Source organism: Lithobates pipiens, unplaced genomic scaffold, assembly GCF_037356315.1.
Source record: "Lithobates pipiens isolate NorthernLeopardFrog02 unplaced genomic scaffold, aLitPip1_a1.2 Scaffold_27, whole genome shotgun sequence".
NCBI lineage: Eukaryota > Metazoa > Chordata > Amphibia > Anura > Ranidae > Lithobates > Lithobates pipiens.
This window is the reverse complement of record NW_027507788.1, coordinates 154,975,420-154,996,585: the sequence shown is the minus strand read 5'-3', so window position 1 is coordinate 154,996,585 and position 21,166 is coordinate 154,975,420. Positions and strand designations below refer to the sequence as shown.

General features: G+C 44.1%; 1 protein-coding gene across 2 annotated transcripts in view; it reads left to right on the top strand.

The window, feature by feature from the left end:
* SDHD (succinate dehydrogenase complex subunit D) overlaps positions 1-8,016 on the top strand; it is a 33,763-nt gene extending 25,747 nt beyond the window's left edge. For both annotated transcript variants that reach the window (XM_077457709.1, XM_077457708.1), the window contains exon 4: positions 7,278-8,016. In XM_077457709.1, coding sequence (XP_077313835.1) covers positions 7,278-7,443 — 166 coding nt within the window. In that variant the 3' untranslated portion in view covers positions 7,444-8,016. The remainder of the gene's footprint in view (positions 1-7,277) is intronic.
* The last annotated feature ends 13,150 nt before the right edge of the window (positions 8,017-21,166 follow it).

Genomic DNA, 21,166 nt, shown 5'->3' with positions numbered 1-21,166 from the left:
AACAAAGAAACTAACTAACAACAACAGCCCAATTTTACTCCTTCAACTTTTCCCCCCATTCTCCTTTCCACCCTCCCCTCTCCCCCCCCAATCCCCTCCTCCCTCCCCCTCCTTCCCCTGCCCCCCCCAACCCACCCCCTCCCCCCTCCCTCACATAAGCACGAGAATTACGGTAAACCACCACCACAACACCTGTATCACCCTCTGCTAATTCCTTTTAATCAATAGGATAACCCATCTCATTTATCCAGGGCCTCCAGATTTCTTTCCACTCTCTAAAATTCCCTCTCTTTACATATAGTGTCTTCTCTTTCCATACTAATTCATTAATACTTTGGGTCCATTCACTCACCAGCGGGGCCCTCTCAGCTTGCCATCTTTGCGCGATCAGCCTACGTGCTTGGAACAAGCAACGTACCACTGCCGCTGTAGTACTTTTTGATTCTCTCCGCTCCTGTCTACAACCCAGCACACACAGGATCGGGTTCATTACCAATTCTAACTCGTAGATCTTATTAATAGTGTCCACCACCTCCCTCCAATACCAAAATAACTTTGGGCAGCGCCACATCATGTGGAGAAGGTCCCCCTGTCCCCGACATCTAGGGCAGTTGTCGTCGGCTCTCCTGCCAAACAGGCATAGTCTCTTGGGTGTATAATAGGCCCTGTGTATTAACATCAAATGTGAGATCCTTTGAGAGGGGGAGACCGACGTCACCGGCCCAAGCTCCATTATTCTCCTCCACTGTACCTCTGATATTTCCCCTATGTCCTCTTCCCACTTCCTTTTTAAGTTCGGGTGATCAACTTCCAGGTTTCGGTTCATACCTAGCTGGTTATAAATTTCTGATATACACCCACTTGCCCTATCCGTTGTAAGTAATTTCCAAAGTAGGGGTGTTTTATCCCACCGTATCGTGTGCCCCCCGAACTGTGCTACTAAGGCATGTCTCACCTGTAGATAACTAAAATATGATTGTTGGGGTATATCATAGATCTGCTTTAAGTCCGGGAATGTTCTTAGGGCCCCTCCGTCGTAGAGTTGGATCAATTTGGTTATGCCTTCCACTTCCCACCTTTTAATCTTACCTATTTTAAATAATTCCGGTAGGTTTTTATTGTCCCAGAGTGGTGTAAATTCTGGCAGCCCAGTGTAGCCCATTTTTAATTTCACCGTTTTCCATATCTTGCCCAGCATCTTAGTTACAGAGTTACTGTGCTGAAAGGATTCTGCCTCCAAGGCCTCGGCCACAAGTTCGTGTGGGGCTCCTACCATCCTGATCCCTCCCCTTAACTTTCTTCCCTGCTCCGAGTCGCAACCCGCCAGATGCTGCAGCTGCGCCGCCAGGTAGTAATTCCTAGGGTGTGGCACCGCCAAACCTCCTCTATCTAACGGTAACTGTAACGTCTGGAGTCGTATCCGGGCTGTGCCCTTCTTCCAAATAAGCTCCCGGAAGAGGGTGTCCAGTTTTTTGAACCACTTTTTGCATATCCATACCGGTGCATTGTGTAAGACATATAGCAATTGTGGCATCCATATCATCTTTATCAGGCTGGAGCGACCCGTCGCAGATAACGGCAGCCTACTCCAGACGTCACACTTAGACCTAAATCTATTCAGCAGTGGAATTAAATTTTTATTGATGTACTGATTAGGGTTCACTGTCAAATATACACCAAGATACTTCATAGCATCTACCACCCTCACCTGTATCCCCCCCGGCGCAGCCGCCCCATCCAGGGGGTCGACCCGGAGCAGCTCAGACTTCCCCCAATTTATGGCCAATCCTGAAAATTTTCCAAAGCCCTCTACTAAGGTAACTGCCTGACTCAATGACGGACCCGTATCCCCCAGGAAGAGTAGGACATCGTCCGCGTATAAGGCAATCTTTTCCTGTCTCTCCCCCTTTCCTTGAAATCCTTTAATCCCGGGGCTTTCCCTAATCGCTATTGCCAATGGCTCTATAGCCAACGCAAAGAGCAGAGGGGACAGCGGGCAACCTTGCCTTGTCCCTCTGCTCATTTCGATCTTTTCAGAATACCTGCCATTAACCCTTACCCTAGCGCTTGGGGCGTTATACATCAATTTGACCCAACCAACAAAGGAAGGGCCCAGACCTATTTTCTCTAGCACACGCCAAAGATACTTCCACTCCAGGCTATCAAAGGCCTTTGTTACATCCAGGGACATTATAGCCCTTGCCCCTATATTCTCTGAGGGGGTCTGCATGTTTAAAAAAGTCCTTCTGATGTTCATGCTAGTAGACCTTCCCGGGATAAATCCCGTTTGGTCAGGGTGTACTAACTTTGTGATGAAATGATTCAGCCTATTTGAAAGTACCTTGGCCAAGATTTTTTCATCCGTATTTAATAACGAGATTGGCCTGTATGAGGCCACTTCCAGAGGGTCCTTATCCGCTTTGGGGATCACAATGATAGTTGCCTCCGTCATTGAGTCAGGCAGTTGTCCTTCCCCCAGTGTACCCATTAAGGTCTTATGTAACTCTGGGAGCAGCAATTCTCCATAATGTTTATATATTTCTACCGGGAGTCCATCCGGGCCCGGGGCCTTTTGATTGGGCATCCCAGCCACTGCTTGCTGTAATTCCTCAATAGTTATCGGGGCATCTAATACTTCCCTCTCCTCCTGGGTAAGAGTCACCATTTCCAGGCCTTGCAGAAATCTATCTATTTCCCCTTCTTCCCCTGCTCCTTGTGATCGGTATAGCTCCCTATAAAAATTCCCGAATATTTCTACTATCTCCTCTCCCCTTTGGGTCGGTTCCCCATTTGGGGCTCTGATGCTAGTAATGGCTGAGGGAGGGGCGTTTGTTTTTACCAGCTGAGCAAGCAGTCTGCCCACCCCCTCTCCTTCTCCAAAATACCGTTGTTTCAAAAAAATTAGTTTACTTTCTTCTTTTTTTATGATTGCTGTCTTATAACCTTGTTGTTTGTTTAACCATATTTTTTGATTTTCTGGGGTTGGATCCTTTACATAGTTGTTTTCCGCCTCTAATACTTCCTTCCTAATACACTCCTCCCACATCCTGGATTTTCGCTTCATCCTTGCTACCTGCTGGATCAAGGTACCTCTAAGAAAGGCCTTTAAGGTATCCCAGATTACGGTAATTGGGGCGGTACCCACGTTAAAACCGATAAACTCGCGTATTTTTGACATAACTTCCTCTTTATCCTTTATTAGTTCCAACCAAAAGGGACTAATCTTCCAGTTCGGTTGAGTTTTTTTCACCCCTGTGCTTAATACTACCCTTACCAAGGAGTGGTCCGATATCCCCCTGGGCATATATTCTATATCTCTTACGTTTTGTGCCATCTCTGTGTTTCCTAATGCCATATCTATTCTGGAGAGGGTGGCGTAGGTTCCCGACAGGCAGGAGTATTGCTTAACTTTCGGATTTCTCTCTCTCCACAGGTCCATTAACCCAATTTCCTTAAAAAAAAAACTCAATCTAGTTTCTCCCATACCCCGGGGTCGCACTTTAGGGGGAAATCTGTCCATATCTACATCGAGAACTTCGTTGAAGTCTCCCAGCACTATAATCGGGATACTTTCTTTATCCCCAATAAATTCCATCAATTTATATACAACCTCCATTTTAAACGGTGGGGGTATGTATATATTTGCCAGGATGCAGTAGCTACCCTCCAATTTACCATATAAAAAAACATAGCGACCTAGTTCGTCAATGCTGACCTGCCTGCAGGAGAAGCTCACCCCCTCTTTTATTAACACACTCACCCCTCTTGAATAAGAGGAATATACTGAGTGATACTGCTGTTGAAATCTCCTGTTGTTCAGTTGTAGTTTAGACACATTTGTTAGGTGGGTCTCCTGCAGGCAGACCAGCCCCACATCGAACCTCTCCAACACAGCAAACACTGCCGCCTTTTTTACTGGGGTACCCAGGCCCCTCACATTCCAGGACCCAACATTAAGAATTTTAGCCTGTGTCATCTATGCAATCAGGTGAGAGAAAAAACAGGCCAAGAAGAGGGGGACTCCACACAGCTAAATAACACAATTGTATATACAACTTGAAATGCGTAAACCCTACCAGTGTACCCTTCTTCAATAAATACACCAACCCCGATTTCACCTCCAATGAAGTTTTCCAAATTTGGTGTACTTGTATTTGTGCCTTAAATTTAAATTTAAATTTAGCCCTTAAATGTGTTACCCAGTAGCATAACTTAATATTATTTATCTTATTTATCTTATTCTGCTGTGCGTTTATCGTGCTATAATCATGTTTTACCTTCACGTGATTTTCTTTAAACATTTTTCCCCTCCCCGCCCTATCCGCCCCCCAGCAACCCCCAAACCACCCCTCTCCCCTTTCCCTCCCTTTTACCCCCCCCTCCCCCGCTACCCGACCTTCCCTCCCTGCCCTCCACCTATCAAGGTGCTCCCTTAAGGGGTTTACCGTGACCGTAACATCCATACCCCACCTATGCTCACACTCACAACCACCGTCCCCGCTGTCCCCCCCCCCCCGTCCCATCACACGTGTTCCAAAACCGAGTAAATTTCTTTCCTTCTCCCCTTCCCCTCCCCTCCCCCTCCCCTCCCCCTCCTTTCCTTGTAACCTCCCCTCTCCCTCGCTATCTACCCTCCCCCTCCCCTTGGCTACTCCGTAGAGACTCCTTATTAACTTCCAGCCAGTGTAATGCAGTCTCGGTTGACTCAAAGATCTGTGCCCCCTCCGGGGTCATCACGCGCAATCTTGCTGGGTATAGCAGTGCGTATGTTACTTTGTATTGCTGTAGGGTAGCTTTAATTGCCTGAAATTCCGCTCTGCGTCTCTGCAATTCAGGGGAGTAATCTGGGTAAAATGAGATCCTTGAACCTTTAAAGGAAGTATTCCCCATTTCCCTCGCCTTACGCATTAGTGTCACCTTATCTTTGTAATTAAAGAGCTTCAACAACATAGGTCTAGGGCGGCCTCCAGGCGGCGGGGCTCTAAAGGGGAGCCGATGAGCTCTTTCTATCGCAAAAAATGGTGAAAACCCTTCTCTTCCAAACGTATCTACAAACCAGGACTCCAGGAATTTTATTGCGTCCGGGCCTTCACATTTCTCGGGCAACCCCAACATCCTAATATTATCCCTACGAGATCTATTTTCTAATTCGTCTAGTTTAGTAGCATAGCTGTCCATTTGTTTTTTCATATTCTTAACTTCCAGCTGTAGTGGATAAATGTCATCTTCTACTTGACTTATTCTCGTTTCCAGCACCGTTGTTCTTTCAACTACTTTTTGAATATCTTGGCGTGCTAGTGATATTTCCTCCTTCATTCCTGTAAACTGAACTGCCAGCTCCCCCAAGGACAATTTACATGCGTTTACCGCTTGCAGAACATCCTTCAATGTTGGGGCCTCCTCCTCCGATGTACCATTACTCACAGCTGGGTCCAAGTCGCCATGGGTGTCCCGCTGACTCTTACTACTTTTGCCCTTACATTCGGATACTGTCATGGCCAAAGATGCCGATTGGCCTTGGCTTTTTCTATCAGTGGGGCCCCCATGTTGAATTTTAGTTTGTACCATCTGTCCCCCCTTTGTTGGAGTTTGAACCGGGGTATGCACAAATCGCTCCAATTTTGCTGCAGCTGTGATTGCTGCCTGGTTATTTTTTTCCTTTTCTTTAGAAGAGCGGAGATGTTGTGACCCCGTGCCTTCCTGCTGCGACTGATCCTCTCCTCGTTGTCTTGACATTTTTTTTTTTTTTTTAACTTTTGCAAGAAGGGGGAAATCCCCCCGTCTAAATCCAAGCTGGTGAGGGGGAAAGGAAAGGGAGAGGAGGAAAAAAAAACCCCGGGAAGGGAAGAAAAAAAAAAAAAAAAAAAAAAAAAACACAAATAAAGGGAGACCAGGGACAGAGGGACAGATGGTTCCCCCTCCCCGGGTGAAACCCAAAAGGTAATCTGGGAGATCCCGGGTATTAAGTCCCTTCGGCTGTAGTTATAATTTCGTGCTACATAAAGGGGAAAAGAGGGGAAGGAGAGGGAAAAAAAAAAGGAAAGGAAAAAGAGTCTCTTACAGGCTACTATTTACGGATAAATATAGTATAATCTGAGATTTTTTTTTTTTTTTCCCCCTTTTCTTTCGCTTTCCTTCCTTTTTTTTTAATAAAATGTATTGCTGTGTCGTCCGTTACTTTCTTTATATCTTATTCAAATAAAAAAAAACAAAAAAAAGCAGGAGTGTGTTCTAAAGCCTACCACTGGAGTATCATTAAATGGTAGTAAAAGAGTTCTTGCGTTCCAGAGGGAGACCACACTAGACGAGCAGCTGACAGGTACCTATATAGGCATTTACACCATACAGTTCCATACAGTTCTGGGAGAGAGAAATAAATATAAAGATAGCCAGGCAAAGAGATGGTAACCTGTATCCTGCTGCCTCGTCTCCCTTAACATCAGATAAACAGGCTTAAATGATTTATGGACCGGGTACCTCAATTACAACTTGCCCTCACCACTGGAGGTCTCCTCCTAAGCTATTTTCCCCCGACGGGGGTACTCACGAATACCGCGGTCAGCATATAGCCATGTCTCCGCTCCTGCACTTATCCGAGCTATCCGGAGTATCCTCGGTCAGCTTCGGCTGGCGTCTGTAACTCTTGGCCGTTCCCGGCGGTGTTCGGCGTGCTCTTTCGCAATGCCTCGAGGCTCACCCTGGATGCTCCAGCCTGGTACCTCCCTCAGCTTACGTCGATCTTTCACGGGCTGCGTCTTACATCTCAGGGCGGAGGAGACAGCGTGGCGGCGTCACACTCACATCAGCCCCTCTGCATTCTCACAGCGCACCCTGCGCACCACGCTCCACACACATCCGGTCACTCCCCCCCCGGGTATCTTTAATTGGCCTAACATCATCTTTCACATTATGCAAAAAAAATTGTGGCAACTAATGATTTTATTTTTTTTTTTTTTATTAAAGTGTATTTTTCCCCAAAAACATTTGAAAGACCTGCTGCACACATACCTTGTGACATAAAATATTCCAATGATCGCCATTTTATTCTCTATGGTCTCTGTTAAAAGTATACATTTAGTAATTTTCTAGCAAAAATTTGTAAAAAAAGAAAAAAAAAAAAAAAAATCCAGAAAAGCCTTGTTCTTTAAGTGGTTAAATACCATTACACAGATCAGGTAAATATACCATGCTTTGTATTTTAGAAAAATGTGTGTGTATGAATATTTTATATATATATCTACCTCCAATTTTTTTTTTTTTTTTTTAATTTTTTTTAGGGGTGTTGGACAAGTACTGACTGACTATGTTCATGGAGATACCAAGATCAAGCTGGCCAATAGTGGACTTCTGGCTCTCTCGTCCCTGACATTTGCTGGCCTGTGTTATTTCAATTATCATGACGTTGGCATCTGCAAAGCAGTCGCTATGCTTTGGAGTCTGTGATTTGAAGGCAAATGAATGTATTGCAACACTGAGGGAAAAGGCACCAGAACGTGCCAGTAGCTATTGTACATTGGCCTGTCTATGATGGAGGTTGTGTTTGCAGCCAACTATGGCCGCAGTACATTATATACAGTCTATTTAATTATTTTTCTTTAAAGTGCCCCCTTCTTCCAGATACAGCCGCACAACCTTATCCGGAATCTGGGGGATCTGACCATTTTCTGTATCAGGAGATTGATATTCCAAACATGGTCTGCATCCAGTTGTAGGGCCCAGTTTCCTTTTACTGCCAGAAATTGCACTAAATGTCATTGTCCCAATCACAATTTCTTTGTCAATATATTGGTTTGCCAGATTGATCAACACACTCTATACTATCCTGTCTTCCGGGTGGAAAGGGCATCTGTACATCATTCAGCCTCACAGCTAGTTTTAATAAGTTTCTCTTTTTAATGCATTAAATAAACTTACACACTATTTAATGAAGAGTGCCTGCACAATTTTCAATAGAGCTCAGAAATGAATATGTTTGGTTTAATGCTTGAAATAAAGAATAAATACTGGCATCAATAACTATGGTACTGTGTTTGGTTACTGTATTCAGAGCAAGAATATATACAGTGCCTTGCGAAAGTATTCGGCCCCCTTGAACTTTTCAACCTTTTGCCACATTTCAGGCTTCAAACATAAAGATATAAAATTTGAATTTTTTGTGAAGAATCACCAACAAGTTGGACACAATTGTGAAGTGGAACGAAATCTATTGGATATTTTAAACTTTTTTAGCAAATAAAAAACTGAAAAGTGGTGCGTGCAAAATTATTCGGCCCCTTTACTTTCAGTGCAGCAAACTCACTCCAGAAGTTCAGCGAGGATCTCTGAATGATCCAATGTTGTCCTAAATTACTGATGGTGATAAATAGAATCCACCTGTATGTAATCAAGTCTCTGTATAAATGCACCTGCTCTGTGATAGTCTCAGGGTTCTGTTGAAAGCGCAGAGAGCATCATGAAGACCAAGGAACACACCAGGCAGGTCCATAATACTGTTGTGGAGAAGTTTAAAGCCGGATTTGGATACAAAAAGATCTCCCAAGCTTTAAACATCCCAAGGAGCACTGTGCAAGAGATCATTTTGAAATGGAAGGAGTATCAGACCACTGCAAATCTACCAAGACCTGGCCGTCCCTCTAAACTTTCAGCTCAGACAAGGAGAAGACTGATCAGAGATGCAGCCAAGAGGCCCATGATCACTCTGGATGAACTGCAGAGAACTACAGCTGAGGTGGGAGAGTCTGTCCATAGGACAACAATCAGTCGTACACTGCACAAATCTGGCCTTAATGGAAGAGTGGCAAGGAGAAAGCAATTTCTCAAAGTTATCCATAAAAAGTCTTGTCTAAAGTTTGCCACAAGCCACCTGGGAGACACACCAAACATGTGGAAGAAGGTGCTCTGGTCAGATGAAACCAAAACAACTTTTTGCCCACAATGCAAAATGATATGTTTGGCGTAAAAGCAACACAGCTCATCACCCTCAACACACCATCCCCACTGTCAAACATGGTGGTGGCAGCATCATGGTTTGGGCCTGCCTTTCTTCAGCAGGGACAGGGAAGATGGTTAAAATTGAGGGGAAGATGGATGCAGCCAAATACAGGACCATTCTGGATGAAAACCTGTTGGAGTCTGCAAAAGACCTGAAACTGGGACGGAGATTTATCTTCCAACAAGACAATGATCCCAAACATACAGCAAAATCTACAAAGGAATGGTTCACAAATAAACGTATCCAGGTGTTAGAATGGCCAAGTCAAAGTCCAGACCTGAATCCAATTGAGAATCTGTGGAAAGAGCTGAAAACTGCTGTTCACAAATGCTCTCCATCCAACCTCATTGAGCTCGAGCTGTTTTGCAAGGAAGAATGGGCAAGAATTTGTCTCTTGATGTGCAAAACTGATAGAGACATACCCCAAGCGACTTGCAGCTGAAATCGCAGCAAAAGGTGGCTCTACAAAGTATTAACGCAAGGGGGGCTGAATAATTTTGCACGCCCCACTTTTCATTTTTTTATTAGTTAAAAAAGTTTAAAAAAATCCAATAGATTTCGTTCCACTTCGCAATTGTGTCCCACTTGTTGGTGATTCTTCACAAAAAATAAAAATTTTATATATTTATGTTTGAAGCCTGAAATGTGGCAAAAGGTTGAAAAGTTCAAGGGGGCCGAATACTTTCGCAAGGCACTGTAGGTATACATTTTATTTAACCCTTTTTTTTTTTTACCAGATGTCTCTGGTTCCTAGAAGCTCAGGACATATTTTAACAGGGGCGGTATGTGTCGGTTGACTTAAAAAGAAATGTTACTAATTTGTGTACCAGAAAACTTTAAAATGGTTTCTTAACCACTTCAGCCCCGGACCAATTAACAGCCTAAGGACCAGAGGTCTTTTTACAATTTCGCACTGCACTGCTTTAACTGGTAATTGCGCGGTCATGCAATGTTGTACCCAAACAAAATTTGCGTCCTTTCCTTCCCACAAATAGAGCTTTCTTTTGGTGGTATTTGATTGCCTCTGCGATTTTTATTTTTTGCGATATAAATGGAAAAAGACCGAAAATGTTGAGAAAAATATATTTTCTACTTTTTGTTATAAGAATAATCGAATAAACTAAATTTTAGTCATACATTTAGGGCAAAATGTATTCAGCCACATGTCCTTTAGTAAAAAAAAATGTCAATAAGCGTATATTTTTTGGTTTGCGCAAAAGTTATAGCGTCTACAAACTAGAGTACATTTTCTGTAATTTACACAGCTTTTAATTTATGATTGCCTATCTAATTTCTTGAGGTGCTAAAATGGCAGGGCAGTACAACCCCCCCCCCCCCCCCCCCAAAATGACCCCATTTTGGAAAGTAGACACCCCAAGGAAATTTCTGAGAGGCATGTTGAGCCCATTGAATATTTTTTTTTTGTCCCAAGTGATTGAATAATGACACAAAAAAAAAAAAAAAAATAAATAAAAATTTACAAAAAGTTGTCACTAAATGATATATTGCTCACACATGCCATAGTTATATGTGGAATTGCACCCCAAAATATATTTTGCTGCTTCTCCTGAGTACGGGGATACCACATATGTGGGACTTTTTGGGAGTTTAGCTGCGTACGGCACCCCGAAAACCAATCACTGCCTTCAGGATTTCTAAGGGTGCAAATTTTTGATTTCACTCCTCACTACCTATCACAGTTTCGAAGGCCATAAAATGCGAAAATAACACAAAACCCCCCAAAATGACCCCATTTTGGAAAGTAGACACCACAAGCTATTTATTGAGAGGCATGTTGAGTCCATTAAATATTTTATATTTTGCCACAAGTTGCAGGAATATTACCTTTTTTTTTTTTTTTTTTTTTTGCACAAAGTTGTCACTAAATGATATATTGCTCACACATGCTATGGGCATAAGTCAAATTACACCCCAAAATAAATTCTGCTGCTTCTCCTGAGTACGGGGATACCACATGTGGGGGACTTTTTGGGAGCCTATCCACGTACGGGACCCCGAAAACCAAGCACTGCCTTCCGGATTTAAATATAAAACGCTACCAAAAAAAACTGTTAGCGATCGCAGGGATCAGGCCTGACTCTGCGATCGCTGTAGTTATGTGTTTAGTGTTTTGTAAGTGACAGTGATCGATCGATGCTGCACTTGGGTGGGCTGGGCAGAGGGGCAAAACGCAGGTGCTAACAGGTATCTGGGCTGATCCCGCTAACAATGCGTTTTTTTTGGAACCCTAAACTGCTGGGGACGCTAGTATAGATCTGATCAGATCAGATATTGATCTGTTCAGATTCTATACCACTACGGGAGGTTTATGCTTTGCACGTGGGTGTTAGCGGTACTGGCACTAACCTAGCGCTGCCTGCGGCAACGCAGACCCTGACCCTAAAACCTAATTGATATCACCCGCCGGGTGATCAGGGGGTTAAACCTTTATTGGGTAATAAATGGTGGGTGCCCTGATGCTATAAAAAGCAAACTAACTAACCAGAGTCACCCGTAACACTTATACGGTGATCACTGGTGAAAGGGTTAACTAGGGGCAATCAGGGGGTTCAAATTTTTATTAGGTAGTATATGGGGGTCCCTGGCGCTATATAAAAACCTGACGGGGAACCTAAATAACTAACTGGCTAACCAGCGTCACCAGTGACACTTATACTGTGATCGCTGGTGAAAGGGTTAACTAGGGGCAATCAGGGGGTTAAAACCATTATTGGGTAGTATATGGGGGTACCTAGCGCTATAAAAACCTGGCGGTGAACCTAAAAAAATAACTAGCTACCTAGCGACACTAGTGACACTAATGCAGCGATCAGAAAAATGATCGCTTAGTGACACTGGCAAATGGGGGTGAAAGGGTTAACTAGGGGCAATCGGGGGGTTAAAACCGTTATTGGGTAGTATATCGGGGTACCTAGCGCTATAAAAACCTGGCGGTGAACCTAAAAAAAATAACTAGCTACCTAGCGACACTAATGCAGCGATCAGAAAAATGATCGCTTAGTGACACTGGCAAAAGGGGGTGAAAGGGTTAACTCTAAGGGCAATCAGGGGGTTAAATATTTATTGGGGGGTGGTAGGGGGCTACCCTGGACCTAACACTAACTGCCCTGACAGTTTTTACTTTTACAACTGACACTGAATGCAATGATCAGTAAATAAATGATCACTGCAATCAGTGACACTGTGACTGGGAGGGGGGCGGGGGCACATCGGGGGGCGATCGGGGGGGGGGGGGTTGTGTGCCTGTGTGTTATTTAGTGTCAGTGTAGTGTTTGGTGCAGACTTACTGTGTCTTCTCCTCGTAGTCCGGTCAATAAGACCGCCCCGAGGAGAATGACATCACTTCCTCCCTGCCTGTGTATACAATACACAGTGGGAGGAAGCTTCTCATTCGCCAGGAGTGATCGAGAAGGGATGGCCACAAACCAACGGCCATCCCCTCATCCCGGATCGCTCCTGAAGCGAACTGGACCGCCGCATCCAGCGGGAGGGGTCCGATCGGACCCCCCCACCCGCTGAAAGGCAAGCACGTACATGTACGTGCTTGTGCCTGTACATGCCATTGTAATGACGTACAATGGCATGCGGCGGTCCTTAAGTGGTTAAGGACATAGGGAGCATTTATGTAATGCACAGTTTTAAAGTAGATCTACAGTCACAGCATTGACTTTCATTTTATAAAATCAGCATTGTGATAGCAATACAAACATTTATTTTTGACGATCCCATGTAAGCTTACTTGCAAAATCTCCTTTCGCGTGGTTAGCGCTGCCTGTCTGCTGACCATGTGTTTTCACAAATTCTGTATTCCCTGCATGCTTTTTAGCTTCTCGTTTCTTTTAATTTACTTTCATTTCTACGGACTATAATACATATACCTTTCTGCCTGCAAGTTGTGATTCCTGTACCGACTGTGTCCCTATAATTCTTTCTGTCTGTAGTTCAGAAGGCTCTGTGAATTGAGTGACAGAGCAAAAAATAAAAACCGCAGAGGTGATCAAATACCACCAAAAGAAAGCTCTATTTTGTGGGTGAATAAAAGACGCATTTTGTTTGGGTACAAGGTCGCATGACCAAACAATTTGTCAGTTAAAACGATGCAGTGCCAAATTGTAAAAAGTGCTCTGGTCAGGAAGGGGGTAAAATCTTCCAGGGCTAAAGTGGTTAAAGAGGTATTCCATAATTAGTGCTAGTGGATTAATGCAACTTCTGACCTCTCTCGGGGTGGGAATCTACTTCCCTTTCATGGCCATCTATGACGAAGCTTGTATACCCTGCCAATTTTCACTTATTTTCGTGTATCTGACCCCCAAACCAAAAATATTAGCTACATGTGGTGACTGCATTGGTTTATTTTTAACACCTTCCTGCCTGGCCTATAGCAGATTAATGGCCGCACATCCTCTCAGAAGGCGCTGCTCATGTGGGCAAGTGGTGGTGGGATCTGTCACTGGACACAGCTGATGACTGATTACTATACTGGCCCACTGCCAGAATCATGTGACCAATCCCAGCAGATCATATGACAATTGTAAACAATGGATGGCTTCCTTTCATGCCATCCATTGTATACAATTGTGTTGCTAGCTGTAATTGATCACGTGGTACAGACGGCCAATCACAGCCCATCTCTACCATGTCATTATCATTGGCTAATCACATCGAAAGACACTGAATCACTTTCATTCAGTAAAAAAGGTTGCTTATACCAATGAAATTCATCGATATAAGCAATCATAATGTGTTAAAAAAATTTAATAAAAAATGACCACTTTCCCAGAGTAGAAAAAATATAATATATTATATATAATCGATTGTATATATTACAAACACTAAGTACCCATCACCAACACCTAAGCTCATTTAAAAAAAAAAAAAAAAAGACAACGTTGTCTAATTAAAAAAACAAATACGTCACATAGAGTGCATGCATAAAATACCCACTACAGAGCTACCTAATAAAGTACAAAGAATATCAAATAATATGCACACAGATCCTGGTGAATCTCACCATTGATCAGTGTGCTTAACCAGTTATTGGTGCTCAAAAAAGCCCCCCCCCCCCCACCCCGCGCGCCTGGGGGGATAAGCAAGGGTAAAGATGAAATTGGCTGTACACTTGAGGTCCTTGGTATAGTGTACCACTAGCTAACTAAATGGTATTAGTGGTGAACTGGAATTGGGTCCTGTATAAGGTGGCATCTGGCCACTGTTGATTGGACAGTCCAGATATTCAATGACTAGTGAAACCAGATAATTCAGAACTAAAACAAGGTACAGTCCCAGAGAAGTTAGCAACTGAGGACAAGAGCCTCAAATCAGAACAGGCATGGTATTGACAAATATGAAGCAGAATTGTATGGATCAATGGTCTGCTGTGTCATACACTGCATGGGGCTTTAGTAACTGGAGTATTCTACTGCCATCTATTGTTCCAGGTGGTCTGCCTGGGGGTTCTGCTAGACGCTGTATAGCGCTGTCTGTTGTCCCAGGAGCCGTCCTATTAGCTTAGCCAAAAAATGGCCGCTGCTGACTGCGCATACACTGGCATGACATGATATTGGGTCCGATATGTTTCACCCAATTAAATGTTTTTTTTTGTTTTTTTATCAAGGATGGGAGTGGTTAGTGGTGAGCATCTATTTATAGTATTCTTCATATGCAGCACTCGCTTAAAGCAGAGTTCCACCCAAAAGTGCAACTTCCTCTCATCTGATTCCTCCCCCCCCCCTCCTTTGCGACAATTTCGGGGGGACAGGATATATCCTTTCCCACCTCCGGAAGCCTCAGCCACAGATATCGACGTCATGGCTGGGGCTCCCTCCTCCCCCTGTCGCTGGGCCAGTAGGAGAGAAGAGCAGGCCTCGCGCACTGCCAGATAACCTTACCCGCAATGGCGACGGCAGCACCCGACATCGCTGGACTCCAAGACAGGTAAGTTTCCAATTATTAAAAGCCACCAGCTGCAGTATGTGTAGCTGCTGGTTTTTTTTTTTTTTTTTTTGGACGGACGGACGGACCTCCGCTTTAATTAGGATTTGCTATTCACAGAGCTGCCACTAGATGTCAGCCTCCCATAATAAACACCACATAAATTTTACTCTGCTGCTGGTCAGAGGCACTCCAGCAATTATGTAGTCACAGATCCACATTCTAAAATAGTTATTTATACTATAAATTGTATAGGAATCAAAATGAGGAGGGAAAAGAGTAAACAAAGGGTACCATAATCATTAAAAGAAAAGGATGATGATTAAGAAACAATATCAATCATAGCAATTTATAGAAAGAAATGCCAGTGATCAGTTCCTGATATCACATCAAACTGTATACTTGGAGGGTATTTATATATCTCATTTTGAGGAGCAGTAAGTTTGCAAATGTCCTCATCATTCCAGAAAAGGTTGAAAACAACGTTCTGTGTTTAAACCTAGGGGTGCAAGCGCTTTGAGCCTTAATATCCAAGTTTTTTCCTCCTGCAGCAGAATGGTATCAAAATCACCTCTACGTGATGGCAAATTAAGAGTATAAATCCCCTTAATTCTGATACCCCTTGTGCTGCCTCCGTGGAAAACTGCAAAGTGGTGTGCTAGTGGGGACATATCTTAAATTTTTTTTTTTTTTATTTATTATGGTTCTCCTTGGTTGAGTTCCTTATACTTCTCAGATGCTCACCAATGTGGGTATGAAGTTGTCTCTTGGTTTTACCAATATTGTATTTTTTACACGGCATTCCAGCATGTAGATCACTCTACATGCTGGAAGGCCGTGCCCTTTTCAATACATTATGAGGATAGCCTTGGTCTTTGAATCTAACAAGCATCTCACCTGCCTCCCTATGGACATCAACATCGCTGGAGCAATTCCAGGAACTGGCCCACTGGGAACTGTTGACTTTGTGTACACAGATGGGACTAGAGCAGAAAATTTAGGACCCCCAGGGGATTTTCCCAAAGAGGAGGGGAGACTAGACATAGGAGCACGAGGAAGAGAAGGGGGAGGCAACACCCAGGGGAAAAGTCAGAGACAGATGAGAACCCACAGTACCAAACAGAGGAAATGGACACTGTGGATCTACCAATGTCCCCTAGTACAGTGCGGGTAATTAATCTTTCAAACTTTCCACTTGAGGAAAGACATATTCAATTACTAGGCAGAGGACTGTCCTCCCTGGAAACACCTATGGGCAAATTTACTGTATATAAGGATATAAACCTATTTCTACGTAAAGCTATTTTCAAGTCTGGCATGCTGGTCAGAGGGACACTTCTCTTAATGATGGTTCACTACCTTATGACCCCTGAGGATAAGGAGGAGAAACTAGCCCTGGAGAGCTTAATATCTCTCCTGGTTTGAGTTGGAGAAGGCAGGGGACCTAATAGTCAAGAGCAGTATTAAGGGAGGTAACGTGGTTCTGCTGTTGAGTGATTTATATGGGTGAGAGTTGGGTGATACCTCCACCTATCAAAATCTCACAAAACCCCTTTCCTGCTCTGGCTGTTAAGGTTAGCCAACAACTATCTCTTGCCCATAAAGCAAACTTACTGAACAGGAAGCAATTTTATTATCTGAGGGTGGGAGAATATAACAATCCCACCTTCTATATAATCCCAAAAATTCACAAATCCCTCACAGATTAACCTGGCAGACCCATCATCTCGGCAATCAAGGGTCCTCTTGAGAGAGTGGGTAGATACATGGATGGATTTATCTAAACCCTGGTTACTCTGCTGCCATCCTATGTGCAGGGATACTCGTGATGTGCTTATCAAATTACGGGATTTGGAGATCCCTCCTGGGGCCCTACTCATGGGATCGAAGTGGAATCTTTATACACGTTGATACCCTACGACTGGGGCCTCAGGGTGGTCTCCTTCCTGGAGGTAACCTATCCTAATTTTGGGGCACAGAACAAGTTCATCTTGGAACTTTTGGAGTTAGCTTTAACCAATAACTATTTCCAGTTCCTAGAGGGGTTCTATCAACAGACTAGAGGTACAGCTATGGGAGCAACATGGGCTCCATCATATGCATGTCTCCATCTGGGCCTCTGGGAGCTAGAGATGGTTTATCAGATGCCAAAGTATCTAGGTGGGGTACTTACCTGGCTGAGGTACATTGATGACATCTTTATGGTATGGCTGGATGGCCAGGAACATCTCTAAGAGTTTCTTTCGGCCCTTAATAAAAATGATGGGAACATCAGACTAACCCATGTGGTGGACCCGCAGACAATTTATTTTCTGAATTTAAAAATGTCTATAGTTGGTAATAGAATAGCCACCTGTACTTTCAGAAAACCGACTGCAGCAAATACGTTGCTTCAGGCCTCTAGTCATCACCCTGATCATCTGATTAGGCGAATCCCAGTGGGCCAGTTCCTGCGACTTTGCAGGAATTGCTCCAGCGATGTTTATTTCCATAGAGAGGCAGGTGAGATACTTGCTAGATTCAAAGATCGAGGCTACCCTCATAAAGGTATAGAAAAGGGCAGGTAAAAAAGCCTGGAAGAAGAATAGGGGAGATCTTTTGACTAGCAAGCAGGGGACCCAAAAGATATCCAACAAAAACCCTTTAAGGATAATCGCTACCTATAGGGCGCAATGGGACCAAGTCAACAATATCCTTCAAAAGCACTAGGGAATATTCTCAAAATCACTGACATTAACAGATATTGTGGGACCTCATCCCCAATTGGTCGTCAGAAGAGCCCGCATCATTAAAGACATTTTAGTCCACTCAGAATATACCAGAGAAAAAACAAATTGACTGACTTACCCCCCCCCCCCCCCCCTTAAGGGGTTGTACGCATATGGAAACTGCCAGATGTGTAAGTTTGTGGAGAAAACAGCAGTCTTCACCAATGTAAATCAGAGTGTTAATTTTTGTATTAATAAATTTATCAACTGTGCGACTTCCAGAGTGATTTACATGCTGGAATGTCCATATAAAAAATACTATATTGGTAAAACCAAGAGACAACTTTGTACTCACATTGTTGAACATCTGAGAAATATAAGGAACTCAGCCAAGGAGAACCATAATAAAAAAAAGAGAAGATATGTCCCCACTAGCACTGCACTTTGCAGATTTCCACGGAGGTAGCACAATGGGTATCAGAATTAAGAGGCACAGTGGTGTAGTGGGTAGCACTTTTGCCTAGCAGTAGGAAGGGTTGCTGGTTCGAATCCCAACCACGACACTACCTGCCTGGAGTTTGCATGTTCTCCCTGTGCCTGCGTGGGTTTCCTCCCACACTCCAAAAGACATGCTGGTAGGTTAATTGGAACCTGTCTAAATTGTCCCTAGTATGTATGAATGTGAGTTAGGGACCTTAGATTGTAAGCTCCTTGAGGGTAGGGACTGATGTGAATGTACAATGTATATGTAAAGCACTGCGTAAATTGATGGCGCTATATAAGTAACTGAAATAAATAAATAATAAGGGGATTTATACCCTTAATTTGCCATCACGTAGAGGTGATTTTGATACCATCCTGCTGCAGGAGGAAAAAATGTGGATATTCAGCCTCAAAACACTTGCACCCCTAGGTTTAAACACAGAATGTCGTTTTCACCCCTTTCTGGAATGATGAGGACATTTGCAAACCTACTGCTCCTCAAAATGAGATATCTAAATACCCTCCAAGTATACAGTTTGATGTGATATCAGGAACTGATCACTGGCATTTTTTTCTATAAATTGCTGTGATTGATATCACTTCATTATCATCATCCTTTTCTTTTAATGATTATGGTACCCTTTGTTTACTCTTTTCCCTCCTGATTTCGACCCCTATACAATTTATAGTATAAATAACTATTTTAGAATGTGGATATATGACTATATAATTGCTGGAGTGCCTCTGACCAGCCGCAGAGTAAAATTTGTGTGGTGTTTATTATGGGAGGCTGACATCTAGTGGCGGCTCTGTGAATAGCAAATCCTAATTAAAGTGGTTGTAAACCCTTACAAACCACTTTGACCTACAGGTAAGCCTAGATTGAGGCTTACCTGTAGGTCCAAGCAATATCTCCTAAACCTATATGGTTTAGGAGATATTTGCCCGAAAATGGGCACCGCTGTCTACGGCGCATGCGCCGTAGACAGCGGCGCGCAGGAGCACTAAACGCGGCAGTTCCAAGAATGGAGCTGCCGCATTTGTCGACTCCCATGCGCATTCGCGGGAGTGACGTCATCGCGGCTTCGCCGAATGACAGCGGCGGAGCTGCGAGACGCGACTCCCGTGCGCATGCGCGGGAGTGACGTCATCGTGGCTTCACCGCTGTCATTCGGCGGAGCTGCGAGACGCCACCAGCAAGATGGATGCGGCGGACTACAGGGGACAGCGGCGACTTCGCTGGCTCCTGTGTCAGGTAAGTGACACATAATGGGCTACTATGCGATGCATAGTAGTCCATTATGCTTTACCTTTGCAGGGAAAAAAAGAGGAAGTAAACTCATCAGGGTTTACTTCCTCTTTAAGCATGTGCTGCATATGAATAGTATAAATAGATGCTGACCACTAACCACTCCCATCCTTGATAAAACCCATTTGATTTGGTGAAACATGTTGGACCTAATACCACGATGGTGACGCTTCTCTCGTCACCGATGACGCTTTGCATCACGCCAGCGTATGCGCAGTACAGTGTTTAAAGTCAGCAGCAGCCAATTTTGGCTAAGCTAATAGGACGGCTCCTGGGACAACCGACAGCACTATACAGCGTCCAGCAGAACCTCCAGGCAGACCACCCAGAACAATAGATGGCAGTAGAATACTCCAGTTGTTAAAGCCCCATGCAGTGTATGACACTTAGCCACCTGTGGACTTTCACGGAAACATCCAGATACCTGCCTGAACATCTACATTCCCTGTGTACCATGGCTGGGTGAACGGACCAGTGATCCATACAATTCTGTTTCATATTTGTCAATACCATGCCTGTTCTGATTTGAGGCCATTGACCTCAGTTGCTACCTTCTCCGGGACTGTACCTTATTTTAGTTCTGATTTATCTGGTTTCACTAGTGATTGAATATCTGGACTGTCCAATCAACAGTGGCCGGATCCCACCATCTATACAGGACTCAATTCCAGTTCACCATTAATATTATTTAGTTAACTAGCTGTACACTATCCCAGGGACATCAAGTGTATTCTTTTTCCTCTGCTTTGGGCTGACATCAGGACTCTGTGCAGGCCAGTCAAGTTCCTCCACCCAAAACACGCTCATCCATGTCTTTATGGACCTTGCTTGCCCAGAAGACTTGAAGCTGTTATAGTTGCAAAGGGTGTGGCTGCACTACTGCTGATCTCCTGAACTCCAGTGAGGCCTACTGATCCAGGGAGCTTGATTACCCCCTATACCCAGAGTGGATGCAGGAATCTGGGGTGGACCCAGGGGAGGATCCCCCCAGATGGCCAGAGTACCGGTCCTCCCATACCAGTGCTTGAGGACCTGGAAAATGGCCCAGCTAAAGGTGAAAGCCTGGCAGCCTACAGAAAGAAGGTTTGTGTTAAGATTGTGGCGGCCCCATTGAAAGACACCAGTGGTGCTTTCAAGGGAAAGTATGGCAACGATGATCGCTTCCGTGCAATGCGCAGAGGGCCCATAGAGTCCAATGGAGGGCAGGCATCAACAGAGTGTGAGAAACCAAGGTCAGTAAAAAGCTAAAACGTTTCTGTGGGCTTGGACTGTGTTTCTGGCCAGCACGCTGGAAAATCTTTGCATCCCATGGCAAATATCAGTATGCCTGCAGATAGTGGAGAAAGCTCTGGCACACAGGCTGCGGGTGATCAGCAGTCAAATGTTTTGACTAGCAATATGTCATTGGGCCAAGGAAGTTCTGTGCCCTTGTCACTGCAGCAGGGGCAGTGAAGGGAGCAGGTATGCTAAAGTTAATTTCAGAAATGGAATCACCTTTACATGGTTGCAAGCTTGCCGTGTCTGGATCATCTGAAGATGAAGAAGAGGATAATGATGTTCCCCCAAAACCTTTGAAATAACGGGTGACAGAAAAGCAGCTGTTTTTGTTCATGACTTGCCTATACAATATAATGGAGATGTAGTTCCTATGGATGGTGCAGTAGAGGGCAGCAGAGAGCAAGCTCATCTCCTGGCTGAGACTCCCACCTGTGTACAGAAAGC